Here is a 16,147-nt window from a genome sequence, read left to right as displayed (position 1 = left end):
AATTTCAAAAAAAATTTTTTTTTTCAAGTGAAGTTTTAAAAATTAATTTCACTTTCTCAAGCTTCAACAGAATAGTAAAATTTATAAGAAATATTTCGTGTATTAGACAACACAATGAGCCATGCCATTTTATTTTGTTCTGATCTTCCGGGTTCATACATTTGGCATGTACAGTCGTGTAATTTGACACTATATTTTTCAAAATCTGATTTCTGAGAAATATTAACTCAAGAGCGCTTTCCAAAGCAAAAATGCACTGTGCGGTAAAAATTTCCGTAATACTAAAATCACGAGAACTATAATTCTTTAATAATACATAAGACGCAACGCTCCAGGCCACCGCGCAGAAAAGTCTCACAATGGAATGCGCTGTAAACCGTTATCTCACTTTCGGGTGTTACTTTTCTGCGTTGTGGCCTGGAGTGGCGCGTGGTGCCGCTGCTCCGAAATGTATGTGTGGGGAAGCCTATACTAACAATTATTCGTTTCTTTCAACGCAAAGAAATCATATTTTGGTCAATAGAAGTTGGATACATTATTTAATTAAATTGTGTTGGTTTCCTCTTTTCCAGTCTCATTTCAGTTGTAAGGTGATCCAAAAATATGGATACGAAAACAAATACCAGAATAAGTAAATTCTTTTGGTTAAAATTAAATATTTTATCCTGGTAGAGAAAACATTGCCCTGATGATAACCAAGCTTTATTAACTCATACACACGAAGAAGAAAATGCTAGTAAACGATATTTATTATAATATTTCTTATTCGTTGTGATTATTACCGTGACGTTTTCACGATTGTTTTTAAACTTACCCGATTTTACATTTGCCCGTTGCTGCGGTCCCCTAGGTAGGAAAAATATTTTTATTATAACAAAATATTTGTCTTTCGATCTTGCAACACTGAAAATCCCTTTTTGTCAGAAATTTGTGGTTAGTGCGAATTTAGTGTGTTCTATAAGGTAAATCTTAAAATATTTAAAACATCCATTAATTTTAAGGTGTATTGATAAGTGTATTAAATTCCCTCAACTGTTAATGTGATTTTTGGTAATATATTTTCTCGATCCTTCGCCGGCGAAATGCGCAGTAGTTAGAATAATAACATGCTCTATGTCCCCGGGAATTGTCCTTGTTTACATGAAACTTGAGATTTTACCAGTTCACCCTATTTGATTAAGTAAAGCTAAGTCCAATTAAATAACTCGTGTAATATGCAATAAAAATAACCGACCAACAAGTTATTTGATTAGTTTGAAATTGTCAGTTTTTTTAAACTTTGTTCGGCGCCATTACCGGTAAGTATTTGTAATTGAGACCGGAATACAATTTAGGCGTTAGCTTAACTCTGTTTTCCACGAATAGTTTGCCAGACGATGCCATAAACTTTTCTACCAGATGAAGTTAATTTATTTCTGCATCTATCAATGTATTTATAGAACTGTAGATATCTAACCTTGCACCCTATCACATCCCTAGCCTGAAAAAAATGACATGAATTTTACCTTCTGGACATTCTAACCTCTATTTATACATAACCGAACTATATCTATTTGTCTTTCCATCTAAAATGTTAATAACAGGATGTGGTTTTAATATTGGCGTACTTCTAAAAAGGACGAAAACACATTCTCTAATAATTTTATTATTTTAATAAAATCGGCATCAATATCCGAAAGACAGGTAGGATAGAGAACATCAATTTAACCATTTTATAATAATACAGCAAAAAAGTTATTTGCCTTATTTAATAAAATTAAATTGTCCGATTGTACAGTTTTCAAGATAGCTTAACCTTGTAAATCATTCACTTGATTCCTCAGCTTTTACTGTAGATCCTTAGACAATTATGAAAAAAAGTTTTATTTAAAACAGACAACAACTCATCTTTCACTCTCAACGATTTTGAGATTCAAATTGGAATGCAGATTACGCCAAACTCTGGGAATTGAATAAAAATGCACTTTCTAGATGAGAAAAGTGTGTAGAGACTCATTAAAAAAATCGGCTACAATCAGGTCTACCAACACAACAGTGACAAAATATGGCGGCGGACTGTCCTAATATGGTCATAATATCAAATCGCGAAGTGCAATTTTATTGAACTTTGATCGGCTGTATCTCCCTCAATTTATTCTTCCGTGCCTTAATTCTTTTTATTAATTTTCTCCTATTCCGCTTCACTCTTAATACACAATATTTCACTTTCAAATAAATTTATTTAGCTTTATTAATTCAAAACATGATTTATTATGTCGGGGGAGACGGAAATATACGCACTTTTAATTTTAATTTCGTTTATTAAGTCACTTACGCGATATGTCAATTAGTATGCGGCGCCGCCGAAAGCGACTATGTTCATATCAAGAGTTGGATTATATTCATAATATCGTAATTCATACCTACAAAGTATTTCATAGACACTGCTGCCAACCAAAAAAAAATTAGTATTGCCATATAAAATAAATAATATCATCGTGTATAATTAATCCATATTAATAATGTAAGTCAATGTATTATTTATAACAAATAATCAACATATAATTAAATAAAATAACCCGAATAACAAACAAATAGAATAAAATGTGATTAAACGTATTCCGTTTAGGTAGTTTAGGTTAGGTTAGGTTAGAACATGGAAAATAGGTATTAGAATTAAATCACAAACAAGTCTATACAAACCTAGCGTAGCCCACATACCTACTATTTGAAAACTGGGATATAACTCTAAAGGTGACGCGAGCAGGCGTTATTAAAGGGGCATTTTTTTGCTATAGAAAATCACAGTTAGATTAGGTTAGGTTATATATATTAATTTAATATTTTCAAGATTTTATTTTCTTTAACTGAATGAGTTCGTAGGTAGGTACTGTACCTAACCCGAGCACTGGCTAGGTAAATAACTAGTTGTGGTATTTCCGGCAAATGTCAAATTATTTTGTTTCTTTGAAATTGTTTCGTGTGACATATCGCGTAAGTGACTTAATAAACGAAATTAAAATTAAAAGTGCGTATATTTCCGTCTCCCCCGACATAATAAATCATGTTTTGAATTAATAAAGCTAAATCTATTTATTTGAAAGTGAAATATTGCGTATTAAGAGTGAAGCGGAATTCGTAACCTTTACCTTCCTTTTTTAATGAGTTTCTACACACTTTTCTCATCTAGAAAGTGCATTTTTATTCAATTCCCAGAGTTTGGCGTAATCTGCATTCCTCCCTTCAAATTTTTAAAGTATCATGAAACGGCCATCATTTTACCTTTATGTGCTTCTAGAATAAGTATGATACCTTGGCTTTAGTTGATTTTAAATAACTAGTTACCAGTATACATTTGTCAAGGTTAGGTAAGTTAAAACTTAGCTTCTTAATAATAATAATAATAACAAGGCATTTATATAGCGAAGTTTAGTGTCATTTCACTTCAAGTGCGCTTAACCCCAACCTTTTTAAAACTTTCCCTCTCTCTTGATAATGATGTAAATAGTTTTCCGTTAATCAAGTGTCAATTAAATAAATTGTGAAAACACACATGAATAATAAGAAGGAATAACCCTCTTATTTAAAAATAACAGCTGTACATTTAATTTTATTTATTAAGACATACACAGTACAATAAGATACACTTATTTTTCATTATTACATAGTTTTAGTACCTATTACGTATGTCCATAAAAGTCCAGGGTTTCCAATAAGAGGTGTTATTTTGATATTTTTCCTGTAAAAGATCAATGGTTTCGTTGCTTGTGTGGCACGTAGCGCCGTCTTGTTGAAAGTAAACGTTGTCCAGATCAATACCATCCAATTCCGGCCATAAAAAATCATTAATCATCTCTCGATAGCGCAATCCATTCACCGTAACTGTTGCTCCAGCCTCATTTTCGAAAAAGTAAGGTCCAATGACTCCGCCGGACCATAAACCGCACCAAACAGTCACACGTTGAGGATAGAGAGGCTTTTCAACAATAACCATTGGGTTTTCCGGGCCCCAGATGCTACAATTTTGCTTGTTGACGAAGCCACTGAGGTGGAAATGGGCCTCATCACTCAAGATGATTTGCATTTGATTCACTCAAGTGAATTTTAATAATTTCAATGCATTGTTGAAGCGTGTATCGTTCCATTTTATTAATGGCGTAGTTTCTACTTGTCAAATGTCAAAAAATGACAGATTCAAAAGTAACATCTACCGAAATAGCAGGCTATTCAAAATAACACCTCTTATTGGAAAACCCTATATCATTACATAATTTCGCCTGAGATTGTTCTGAAAACTTAACTAATGATTTTAAATTTAAATTAATGTGTGGGCAATAGTTATTAAAGGAAGAAAGTGTGTGGAGAGAAAAAATAAATTGAAAATAAGAATTATAATATGCTCACGAATTGTAATTATACAAGTTTTGAAAAGTGAAGTGAAAGTATTTTTGAAATATGTCTCGCTAAAAAATTTAATATCTTAAAATAACAAATTCTTATTATTATTTCCGAGCATTCCATAATTGTTATATGTTGAAAAGTGATATGTCATACTGCAGATTCAAAATGGATAAAAAGGTTTAAAAAAAAAAAACACTTTGTACAAGACCATTTGATATCAATGAAATGCTTTTTTATTTTTTTTATTGTTTTTAGTGATTAACTTATTGCTTAGTAGTGTGTTACAACTCACATTTTGATAATAAATTACAATATTTAAAGTAAAGCTGGCCAGTAACATAGACTACTAAGTGTATATTGGTCATTGCATGCGTTGGCCGAGCAACCAATCAGTGTCGGTTTATTGGTCATTGCATGCGTTGGCCGAGCAACCAATCAGTGTCGGTTTTTCGTGCGCACATCAAAGGATCTTGGCGCCAACTGCGTTCACATGTTGGCCTTATCCGTCGTGGTCACCATAGTCAGTATCCACCATCTTTGAATCTGTAAATTGGCACGGCTGCGATAGTTTCCACATTTATCTTGATCAAATGGTCCAGTGTATTGGTCAGACATTGGCCCAAATCAAAAAAAAATTCACTTTAGTAGTACTTACGTCCCCTTCAAATACTATTTACCATTTAGAATATTTTCTTTCCAGTGAACACCAGTGACCGAGATCCTACACAATTAGCACAATGCCAGAACTGACCGAAGTCGCCACAGCGTCGGCCGCGCCCGAGAAGGCAGAGAAGAAGGCAGCGGACACAGCCGAATCAGACAGTGACTCTGATGACACCATTCCCGAATTGGAAGATGCTGGTTTGTACACCCACTACTTTTTATAGGGGTGGGAAAAGGAAGAAGAATTTTTATACTTACCAATTTCATATCTACATACATACATCTGCTTCCCCTTGTCTTATTAGGGTCGGGGATGCATCGCATCGACAAGGCGTTCCTGTCCTACGCTGCTTCAGCGGCCTCCGTCCATCGAATGCCCAGCTTCTAGATTTGTCTTCATGTCTTGTTTTCATATCCATCGCAATTAATTGGTCCTTCCGTTTGAATGCACGGTTGCTGATGGGAATTTCCATGTCAATGTAAAGCAGCCAACACCTCGATGCCTGCCAATCAAAACTACGAGTAGTTCCTTTGATCAGCAGCTCGGCTGTGTTTCTTCCATTTTACAACACTGGTATCTTCAGAACCCTGGTTCACTTCTTCCCAGCGATGACATTATCCCCAAGACATTCCCTCTGGGCCTCCTACGTGGAGTTAATAAAAACAAAATAACCAACGTAAACGATGAAGAACCACCGATTCATTTGTGGTGTTAATTCTGCTTGATGGAAAGACGGCTCAAAATACCTGGAGAGTTGAATATGTAGTGCAATGTACCTATTTTTGGCATGTATATGACACATCTGCCCTGAGGATGGACACTGTAACGTTGTCCGAAACGTTGGCTAAAGAAGGAGTTAGCGCAACACGGCATAACACCCCAAAAACAAATAACAAAAAAAACAATACACAATAGCTATTTATTTTGAACTTATGATGATTTTCAAAGGTTTCGCTTTTTTGTATGATTCCAGCGTGATTCTAAAACCTTGGCAGACTGAGCTTTATTCTCCACCTTGTAGTCCTCACTACTCGCTGTCCATGTAATGCTATAATGAATTGTATTTCCACAGGAGCGCCAGGAGCTGACGGCATCGTCAACCCGATTCCCGGTGTCGACATGGTCTCCAAGGCCAAGCAGTCTAGGGGAGAGAAGAAGGCGAGGAAGATCATGAGCAAGCTAGGACTAAAGCCCGTAAGTAGTGCTTTAATATTTTACTGAAAAAAATATTGGATACGCACTTATTACTAATTATATCAACAAAAACCTAGAAAACATAAAAACAACCTAAGATTAAAGTAGATACTGTACCTTTCCATTATTCATCATTACTTTTGCGGAAAAGGGATTAGAGTGTTTTCCTGCTGTGAGCATTGAATCCTGCCCTTCACTAAATGATTATATTTGGATAATTTATGTGAAAAAATCACCTCGAAGGGGAATTACAACAACTGCCAGTCAAATGTCCTTCCCACCAGGCTAACGATTATGTTGCGATAATGAGAAAAACGCCAATTTGTCAGAGCACATTCTATTAGAATTTTTGTTTACTGAGCGCAGCAAAGTCCTTTTTTAACTTGACCGCCGTGCATTTCGCCTCTGTAAATTTGTTTGTGTGTTTCGTTTTTGGTCAATCCTGTGAAGATGATGCCGTGTTGGATAGTACCTTTTTACTCTGCATTACAAGCTGTCAAATCGAAATAATCAACATTACGCGAGGACTGTTCACAGAACTATTAGTTTAACATCAGCATGCCCATTTTTCGTGTGTTCTCCAATGATTGAAGTACTAACCAAGATTACAATGAAACTCACAGAAGTTCTCACCAAAGAAGTTTTCACACTCAGTTGGTTTTTTCGGTCCCTTGAAGACAAAATTTTAAAAATGGTCAATTTATCCCACTCATAAGGTTTTCCCCCCTTAAGAAGTGTTTTCCGTTCCCTTTGAAACCTTTAAAAGGGATGTACCGGACAGCAGATGGATGTACCTAAATAATTAAGAAAATGAATATTCTGGTATCACACATTTTACGATGCCGACTCCTTTGAGGCTTATCTCGCACGATGATAAGATTTTAAATCACCGTAAACGTGTCATATAGCCAGTTCAAGGATGAATTTCTCGCACGACAAAACTGTGGGACCTTAGTAATTAATTCTCGGCGCTATGATGCCTTATAATATTTCTGATTAAATATAAGAATAATTGATCCCCATTAACACGTGTAGAAACTGTATTTTAACCCAATAAATACGCAAACAACTGGCCCAACCAGTCAGTTGTCCGACGACATTCGCGAAGTTGTGTTTCATTGCAAATCCTTACCCAAGGTACCCCCGAGAGGAAACCGGCATTTTACAGTCGATGTCACTGGTGTAGGTGTCCAGTACAAGGGAGTTTCGCTGTGTTTGTTGATTTGTAATCATAAATAACTTACATCTGTTGATTCTCCAGTCTGCCATTTAGCTTGTCTTGTGACAACTATAATAGGTAATTATGTTAATAGTGTGAATGTGTCTATTCCAGGTGCTGGGAGTGAACCGCGTGACCATCCGCAAGTCCAAGAACATTCTGTTTGTGATCAACAACCCGGACGTGTACAAGAACCCCATGGTGGACACTTACATTGTGTTCGGCGAGGCCAAGATCGAGGATCTCTCGCAGCAGGCTACCGTGGCTGCCGCTGAGAAGTTCATCGCCTCCGAGGCGGCCCCCACACAGCCAGACCTGGCGCACCTGCCCGCTACACAGGTGAGACACAAGCCAGCCAAACAAAAATTTAAAAAACAATCTCTAAATAGTAGGAAATAAAGTCACTATCCGTGTCTGTCTGTCTGTTTGTGCGTTTAGTTCTTCTAAACTATGCAACGGATTTTGATAGGGTTTTCACTATCATTAAGAGATTTTAAGTAGAGAAATGTTAATGTTTTGTAATCCAGTCATTTAAAAAAAAATTACCTTATGAGAGACATCAAAATAATGTACTACGGAATTAGGATAACCCCCAGCAACGCCACGTACACTTCACCTAGTAAATTATATTAGAATAAACATACAAGAGTGGACAATGTAAATACAGGGAACTAAATTGCCACCCGGTTGGGCAGTATTGTGAGGCGGGTTAAGGTAGGAGCTGTAGAAAGGGATGTATGAATGCGGTTCTTAACCTTTTGAACGCGTTAATTTGCTCCGTTTTATCTATACCCGTACGCGGTACATATTTTCAAATACCTATGCACGCAATTAAATGTCAAATTATAGCATTCTGGCATTATTTATTGGACTATATAGACAGAACAGATTATTCTCCACAATATGAAAACAAATCCTCGTGTGTCAACACTCTTAGATGTTTATAAAAACAAAAACATAAAATTTCATACAAAGACGTACCGTATCTTTTGAATGTGGTCCCGCCATTCACTCGCCGTGTGTGTACTTAGGCCACTGCGTTGATAGACATAAGTGGGACACCATGATCACTTATCATTTTTAGTTCTGAAAACTTTTTCTCAAACTCTTTTCTAAACTCAACACTTAAAAATAACACATAAATTTTATATCACTTAATAAATATTGTTTTTTAAGCACTTTAGAGGAATCTCTGTCTGTCACATTTTTTTGGAACTATGGTAAACTTTAAAACAGGGTTCGATACATAAAGACACACCACATTCTTTACATACGTATCTCGTTAACTGCATTTTTTTATTTTTCAATCGGCATACACGACATCGTCTACGCGGTTTTTTTATTTTGCCAGTTGATGGAATCAATTCGGCCATATGCTTTGCGGCATATTTAGGCAAAACCCGAAACGGGTTGAGGTGGGCTGATGTATTAGGCTCTGGTATTTGAGAAATCTCTGGTTTATATTTCTCAACTAGTTGCATAATAACCGCCAATTGAAAATCTGCTAGAGATTTTTTTATACCTGTCACTTGGGTGTACAAAATAAATGAATTCAATAAATATAGGTCAAGTATGTGAAAAAATACTTTTTTATACCATTTTATGGTCTTCCTCATACAGGATAAACTGCTCAGCATCATGTCGCTTTTGTCAACAGCTCCCATAGATTTATTGTAATCAATGACACAGGCGGGCTTGCGAATGGGTTGTTTAGTTTGATGATTTATTTTACTGGTTTCCTTAAATGAGTTATCGTGCAAGGTAGTTAGCATGTGTACATCCCTTTTATCACACCATTTTAATGCTAAAAGGGGACCGCGGCTTTTTGACTCAAATTCGCCTTTTTTCAGTTTAATAAATTTTGGCATTTCCTTCCGGTTCTTTTTTACCGTCCCACAGGCATTTGTTTTTTTCGAATGCAAAAAATTGAATAAATTTGGACTTGAGTACCAATTGTCACACCATAAATTGTGCCCTTTGCCAAAATAATCAGTTAGGAGTGTAGTAACAACAGCGCCGGTCATTCCCAAGTTTTGTTCATCTGTAATTTCCGTGCCTTCTCCGCAGTAAATTATGAAATCTAGAATGTATCCAGTTTTCACATCACACAAAACAAACATTTTGATTCCAAAGCGATGTCGTTTTGATGGAATATATTGCTTAAAAATTAGCCTACCCTTGAAAACAATGATACTTTCATCTATACATAGGTCTTCATAAGGTATCACAGACTCCTTAAATAGTGTTCGGGTGTGATTTAAAATTAACCTTATTTTATAAAGACGATCTATAGGAAGCGAATTTGAGTCACAGAAATGTAAATTTTGCAACAACAATTGATATCGATCTCTACTCATGATCTGGCCAAAAATAGGGGAACTTAGAAATATATTTGTACTCCAATACTCTTCAATAGTCAAATGTTCGTTTCTTGTCATAAGCATGGTTATTGCAAAAAATAGATACATTTCTTCAATACTTGTGTCCTTCCACTTATGAATTCGTGACTTCGCACCAAATTCCTTTGAAATGAGAAGAAAAGTATGGTAGTCGTTTGTTTCTCGAACTATTTCATTCATAATCGAGCAATTTAAAAAATGTTCAAAAAAATCACTTTCTGTTGAATTTTCGTTAAATTGTACAGAAACGCCGGATTGAAAATCATCAAATTCGTGCACTATTGGAATATGAGGTCCAGACACCCAGGAGTGTAGCACTTCTTCACTTACAGACTCATTCGCTTGAGTTTCTGTATCTGAAAGTTCCGAAGGTTCAAATTCATCTTCGGACATTTCATAATCAGAATCCAAAACGTTCAATATATTTTCAATTTCATCATCTTCCAAACTATGGGCCATTTTTTATCCGAAAAATCAAATGAATTAAAAAACTAAAAACTTGTGAACGTTTCCTAATAAATTTTGAAATAGTATATAAAACACGAAAATAACACGCACTTTAGTAATATATAACTAATACATATATATAACAAAATATATTTAAATTAATAAAGTATATAGTAAAGTCAATAACTCACTTTTGTAACACAGTAAAATGTTAAAAAATACGCGCAATCGGCACAATATGGTCACTCGTGGATACAGTAAAATTGAATTTGCTAGACGAAACACAAGAAATCAAAAAAAAAAATGATTTCTGAAGTGAACAAATTAATTTGAATTTTTCGTAATAATTCAATATTACAGCAGAACACAGAATGTTATCGGCGCAGATTCCACAGATCAACTCGGCGCGCGCAAGCGCAGATAACATACTAGTACTAACGCCATCCGTTGACAAAATTGTGAACTAAAGCACTCAAAGGCGCGAAGAGGCGCACTTGATTATGGATCTTTTTTTATGAAATACAATTTTATTTTTGAGAAATACTTGTAGATGTCAGCATCGTGATAGTTCTACGAATGTCCAAGCGAGCAAGAAATACATTTATGACGAAAGAGCGCTGGAATATCGGCCGTCAAAGTTTCCGTATCAACTGTTGATACGGCCGCGTGTGAGTATAGACTTTTTGCCGTAACAACAGTTGATACGGCCGCGTGCAAAAGATTAAAGACTCCCTGATTATAAAAAGGAAAAAAAAACAGATGCCCATAGCTCGTTCCATACACAAGTAGGCTTACACAAAAACAAGTCTATGAAACAACCTGTTCTCATGAAGCCAACATCAAGTGTGAACGGAGATTCCTCTCATATCCAGTTTCACCTACATGCACCGGTGCACAGGTGATCAATTCTGCGAGACCCTTAGCGCAGGCTCCAATCAAATACCTGTAGAAAAGACTCCGCATTCCCACATTGCCTGCATGCTTTAGAGATGGTCAATCAGACGGGCATGCATATATACATGCAAACCATAGACAGTAGGAATGAAGGAGATGGGACATGAACTATTAATAGTATGAAACTATGCACACGACATCATTCACCATACCCTTGTTTAAACGCCAAACACATTATTTTGCTCTGCCGGCAGTTTGGTCGTAGCTCGGCAGCGGTCGGCAAGCTTCCATGCATAACATTTTTATCTTTTGCGTCCTTCATAAACGATTCATTGATATATACTATACTACGATCATGAATCTCATTGGATATCCAATTGCTAACACCGTTTATCCTTGTATTTTATTGGGCACTAGGAATTAGGCAAGAAATGAAGAGAAAAAAAACATTGTTTTATATACCCCTGAGTATTCAAATCTGGTCAAATCATAAAAATTTTAATTGAAAACTTAGCAATGATGATTCTCAAGGGTTTCGCTTATATTGTATGACTCCCAGAGTGATTCTACAACCTTGGCAGACTGAGCTATGTTAAAGACTTGAACTATCTCACTACGCCTGTTGTTACTGCTGCTGTATCTGACTAATTACTAAACCATGTTTGTTTTTGTCATTTCAGACCGTGGCCCCCATCGCCGAGGAAGAGGAAGAGAGTGTGGATGAAACGGGAGTGGATGAAAAGGACATAGAGATCGTCATGTCGCAGGCCGTTGTGTCGAGACCCCGCGCCGTCCGAGCCCTCAAGAAGAACCAAAACGACATAGTCAACGCTATCATGGTATGTGTACCACACCACCCTCGTCTTCATTGTCATTCATATTTCTCTTTCACTAAGATCGAAGTCAGTAAACCCTTCCCAGGATTCAAATGTTGTTCAGCCTAAGAATAGAGAGAGCATTCATCACAATATTTACATAATGAGATATCCCACAAGAGTTCTGTTCTAACTGCCAGTAGGTTATCCTTCTTATACTTGTGTGTTGCTACGTTCGCTATCTCATTTTATTTTATTTCAAAATTTACCATTTTCGCGTAGCTGAAAGCCATGTGAAAAGTTGTAGTTCTTGAAATAATAAGTGATTTGTGTGTATTTACGAATGGAAAGAAACTTTATGAGATCTGTTTTTGCACTTCTCAAAAGCACACAAAGGCATTTATTCACAAAAAAAAGAGACTAGATTGACGTGTTTGTGGCAGCTGATAACACCTTGTCTGACTAACGAAGTGATGTGTGATACTAAATGCCGTAAATCTGAAGTATGTGCTCTGGACCTAGTTCAGTGAAACCAGGCGCATTGTCTTAGTAACTTATCTTCACGTTTAAGATTTCTTGTGACCTTGACTACGAGATGATACACTTTTTTTGATAGATCTTTTCATATTTCATTTCATTTTTTGGTTCCTGTTTCTTATTATGTAAGACCCATCTGCCCGGTCTAGATATTGTTGGTCGATGACCGGCGGTTATCGGATATCGCACATTTATGTGTCACTAAAACACCATACGTTGTTTCTAAAAGTGCAGCTTTGAAAGTGTTTGTTTTCTTATACTAATCATGTCTTTTTTCTTCCACAGGACCTCACGATGTAGTGCAGCACGCTGGATAAATAATTTAGAAGAGTCAACTAACATTTAAGTCTGGACGTTCCTCACACATATTATTAAAAAGTGCTTTTTGGAAAACTGTAGGGCTATCAAAATAATCTCGAATGATTACTCCGTAATGTCTCACCAGCCCTCTGGAGCAATGATGGAGGATAATATAATGAAGAACCCATCATTATTATTGTTATTAAATAATATGTTGTAATATTTCCTCTTTTCGAACAACAACTCTGACATTTTTCTCACGCCGCGTGTATATATATATATAACGATCTTTATTCCGTGTAATTATTGTTTTGTATCTGCAGATTTTGATTGCTACGAGAGTGAGTGTTGGTTTCGTTGTATTTTTATTTGATAAAATGTTAATGATAAGTAACATTTAAATATAACAGAAGAAAGCTGAATTTTTTGTGCTTTATTTATTTTTTTAGTGTGAATACAGTGAGACTATGGCATTCCCAATTGAGGAATTTCTGACATTTTCCAAGAATAGGGATATTGTGGGGGAAATAACGTGGTTTCTTGGCATTTATTCATTATCCAACCATATTGAAAAGTAATATCAATATATTGTGAGATTGCACTAAAATTGGTTTTTTTAACAGTAAATTTTCTAATAAATCCATCAATTATGCTGCATCGTGAGTGGTTTATTTTATAGTACACGTTGAGCCATGCGCTGGCTGTTTTTCATGCACACAAAAAAAAAATCTGAAAAAAAAACTGCGATCACTCGTTGGCCGGTTGGAGTCAATGTTGGCCCGACGTGTACTAGGGGCTTTATGCAATGATGGGTGGCTAGAGAATTTTAGACAAAATTTCCCCAGAATATTTCACAATTTCCCTAGAATATTTGAAATTTCCCCAGAACTTTTTTTGTAGTTAACATTTCTGAATTTCCCTATATATTTGTGATTTTTCCTAAAAAAGAGTTTTTCGCCCCTAGATCTTGGGAATTTTCCATAGACGTTATGTCACTTAATTATGGGGATCTGCCAGCAGATTGAGTGGTAAGTCTATGAGAGGATTGAACCTTGATGCCGGTGAGAACATGTTTGTCCACTTGGCTACTAGTGATGACATCACACAACAGTAACACTGCCTGGTTTTCCAAGATTTATCATTGAAAAAAGTCACCTTGACTCTTTGACATTAATTGCTTTAAAAAAAAAAAGCAACTTAATTTTTTTATTATAATTTTTAGTGTTAATCTGTGAAAAAAGTTTATATGTAGCAACAGCGAAAAACCAATAGTCACAATATTGCAGTAATATAATCCCATTGTTAAATAAGTAAGTATCAATACATTATCATTGGCTGCTAATCTGACATTAAGGCGAAGCTTAAAGCTAAATCACTATTTTGATTAATCTTGAATTGGTGTACATTATTGTGTGAAGTGAGTTAGCTCAGTTAGCTAAGAGCTTCACAGATGCACTCATAGAGGGCAGTGCAAAGAGCTTGCCTGGAAGTCCACAAGATGGCAGCTAGTAGCCAGTAGTCGCCAGGGCCAGTTAGACTCCTTCCAGACAAACATGGGATTTGCAGATCTCATTTAGCCAGCTCGTTGGTTTATTTATGGCCAGCTCCTAGTTAGGTCGACTATCGAGTCACGCACTGTAATACGCGAAGTATTGAATAAATCCCTAATTTAACACAAAGAACTTATTCCTTAAAATCTCCTTCCACGAGGAGTTGGGGAACTGTTTGTAGGAACACAACAGATATGCCAAAAAATATGCTTTAGATAAATTGAAGGTTTTCGTATTGTTTTGATTGAATTCAAAAATAAAAAATAAATTACTCAATAAAAAATATAAATGTACAATACTACAAAAAATATTTTTTCAATAGAAATGTATGAACGCGTAAAGGAAACAACTTTAAAAAAAATACAGTATTATAGCTAATATTATCTGTGACAGTTTCACTTGTTAACTTTTTTGCTTTCTTATAAAATTATTTACAAAATAAATAAAAATCAGTTTTGTGCTTGAAATCGAACGTTTCTAGACTCCGTTTGTCAAGCGATTTTAATGCCTATTACCTACAATATAAGATATACCAAGAATATACACATTTTTGGCTTTTAGCTTCCTCTTAATGCATCGTAGCTGATGTATGTGCCGCGCTTAAATGTCGGTTAAATTTAGAATAAAAAAATTATAATACATAATATAATATTATGTATGTAAATATACTCATCAAATGTTGGCATAGAATGAAAAAAACAGCATTTTAAGAAGCAAACAAAAAGAAAGACTGAGTTCAGAATAACCGTTTTTTGTCAATGTACTACCGACTGTAAAAAAGTACATACGTTATACATCACCCCCATACACACAAGCCCTGCTTATTTATGGGGGTACATCGAATACTTATATTATGTAATTAATAACCTACTATATTGTGTAATTATATTATGTAATTGTTATATTATGTAATTCGTGTATCTTTTTTTTACTAATAAAAAAAACAAAAAAATATATATATACATTATACATCATATGACATTACCATCACAATTTCCACATGAAGTAAAAAAATAATTATGGGCACCTAGCACGGTCAGAATCCGAATGCCAGCAAATTACATTCTCGGTTTTAGAAACCTGGTAAGAATCGTTAAAACTAGAGATATTTTTTGAGTTTTTGCCGAATATTCATAAAAAATTAATTGAAGGCTGGTATTTCAGTGTTCTCAATTAGCAGTAGGCTTATCTTGTCAGTTCATTTGTTTAAATTCCGCATGTGTATTCTCATTAATTTATAAATTTTCATTTCAATCAAATTGGAAATATGAAATCAAGCAAGCGTAAGAACAAGGGTATGCTAAATGGGCCAGTAACAGAAGGTACTAAGTCAGCGGCAACATTGGTTTCCATTCAAATCTACATAGAATGCATTATTTCTTGTATGTATTATATCTTCAGCGGGCAATAATAAAGGCATAAAATTAAATAACTTGAAGCATTCTGAAATCGGAAATCCCAAATAATATTTATATGAATAAACTGAATAACCAACTAAATATATCTCATAGTTTTTTTCCAGGTTCTCTCCGTAAATGCGTAAACCATATTTACCCTTTTTTCACCTCCCACTCCAACACCTAAATAGATATGTAACAAATATTATATTAGTGAGAAAATTATAACAATATTATTATTTTGCCTAAAATTTTGAACGTGTGGCATCCCCAGCCTTCAGCCATTCTATAGCCATAGATTACGTCACTCACCTCAGAATAAGTTTATCTTTATCTATGCTAATCAGTCGC

General features: G+C 35.3%; 1 protein-coding gene across 2 annotated transcripts; it reads left to right on the top strand.

Annotated features, from left to right (window-relative positions):
• The first annotated feature begins 874 nt into the window (after nt 1-874).
• Nucleotides 875-13,271, top strand: Nacalpha (nascent polypeptide associated complex protein alpha subunit). Of its 2 annotated transcripts, none has more exons than XM_089647773.1 (6): nt 875-962; nt 5,081-5,241; nt 6,117-6,238; nt 7,572-7,796; nt 11,878-12,036; nt 12,835-13,271. In XM_089647773.1, the coding sequence occupies exons 2-6, from the start codon at nt 5,118-5,120 to the stop codon at nt 12,847-12,849; spliced, it is 645 nt and encodes a 214-aa protein (XP_089503899.1). In that variant the 5' UTR covers nt 875-962; nt 5,081-5,117; the 3' UTR covers nt 12,850-13,271. The 2 variants fall into 2 exon arrangements, with proteins under 2 accessions (XP_089503899.1, XP_089503900.1); XM_089647774.1 differs by having other exon boundaries at nt 891-962; nt 5,065-5,241.
• The last annotated feature ends 2,876 nt before the right edge of the window (nt 13,272-16,147 follow it).

Source organism: Hesperophylax consimilis, chromosome 27, assembly GCF_061612785.1.
Source record: "Hesperophylax consimilis isolate HC1 chromosome 27, BYU_Hcon_1.0, whole genome shotgun sequence".
Taxonomy (NCBI): domain Eukaryota; kingdom Metazoa; phylum Arthropoda; class Insecta; order Trichoptera; family Limnephilidae; genus Hesperophylax; species Hesperophylax consimilis.
Note: the sequence above shows the minus strand (reverse complement) of the source record. Positions and strands in the feature narration are given on the sequence as shown.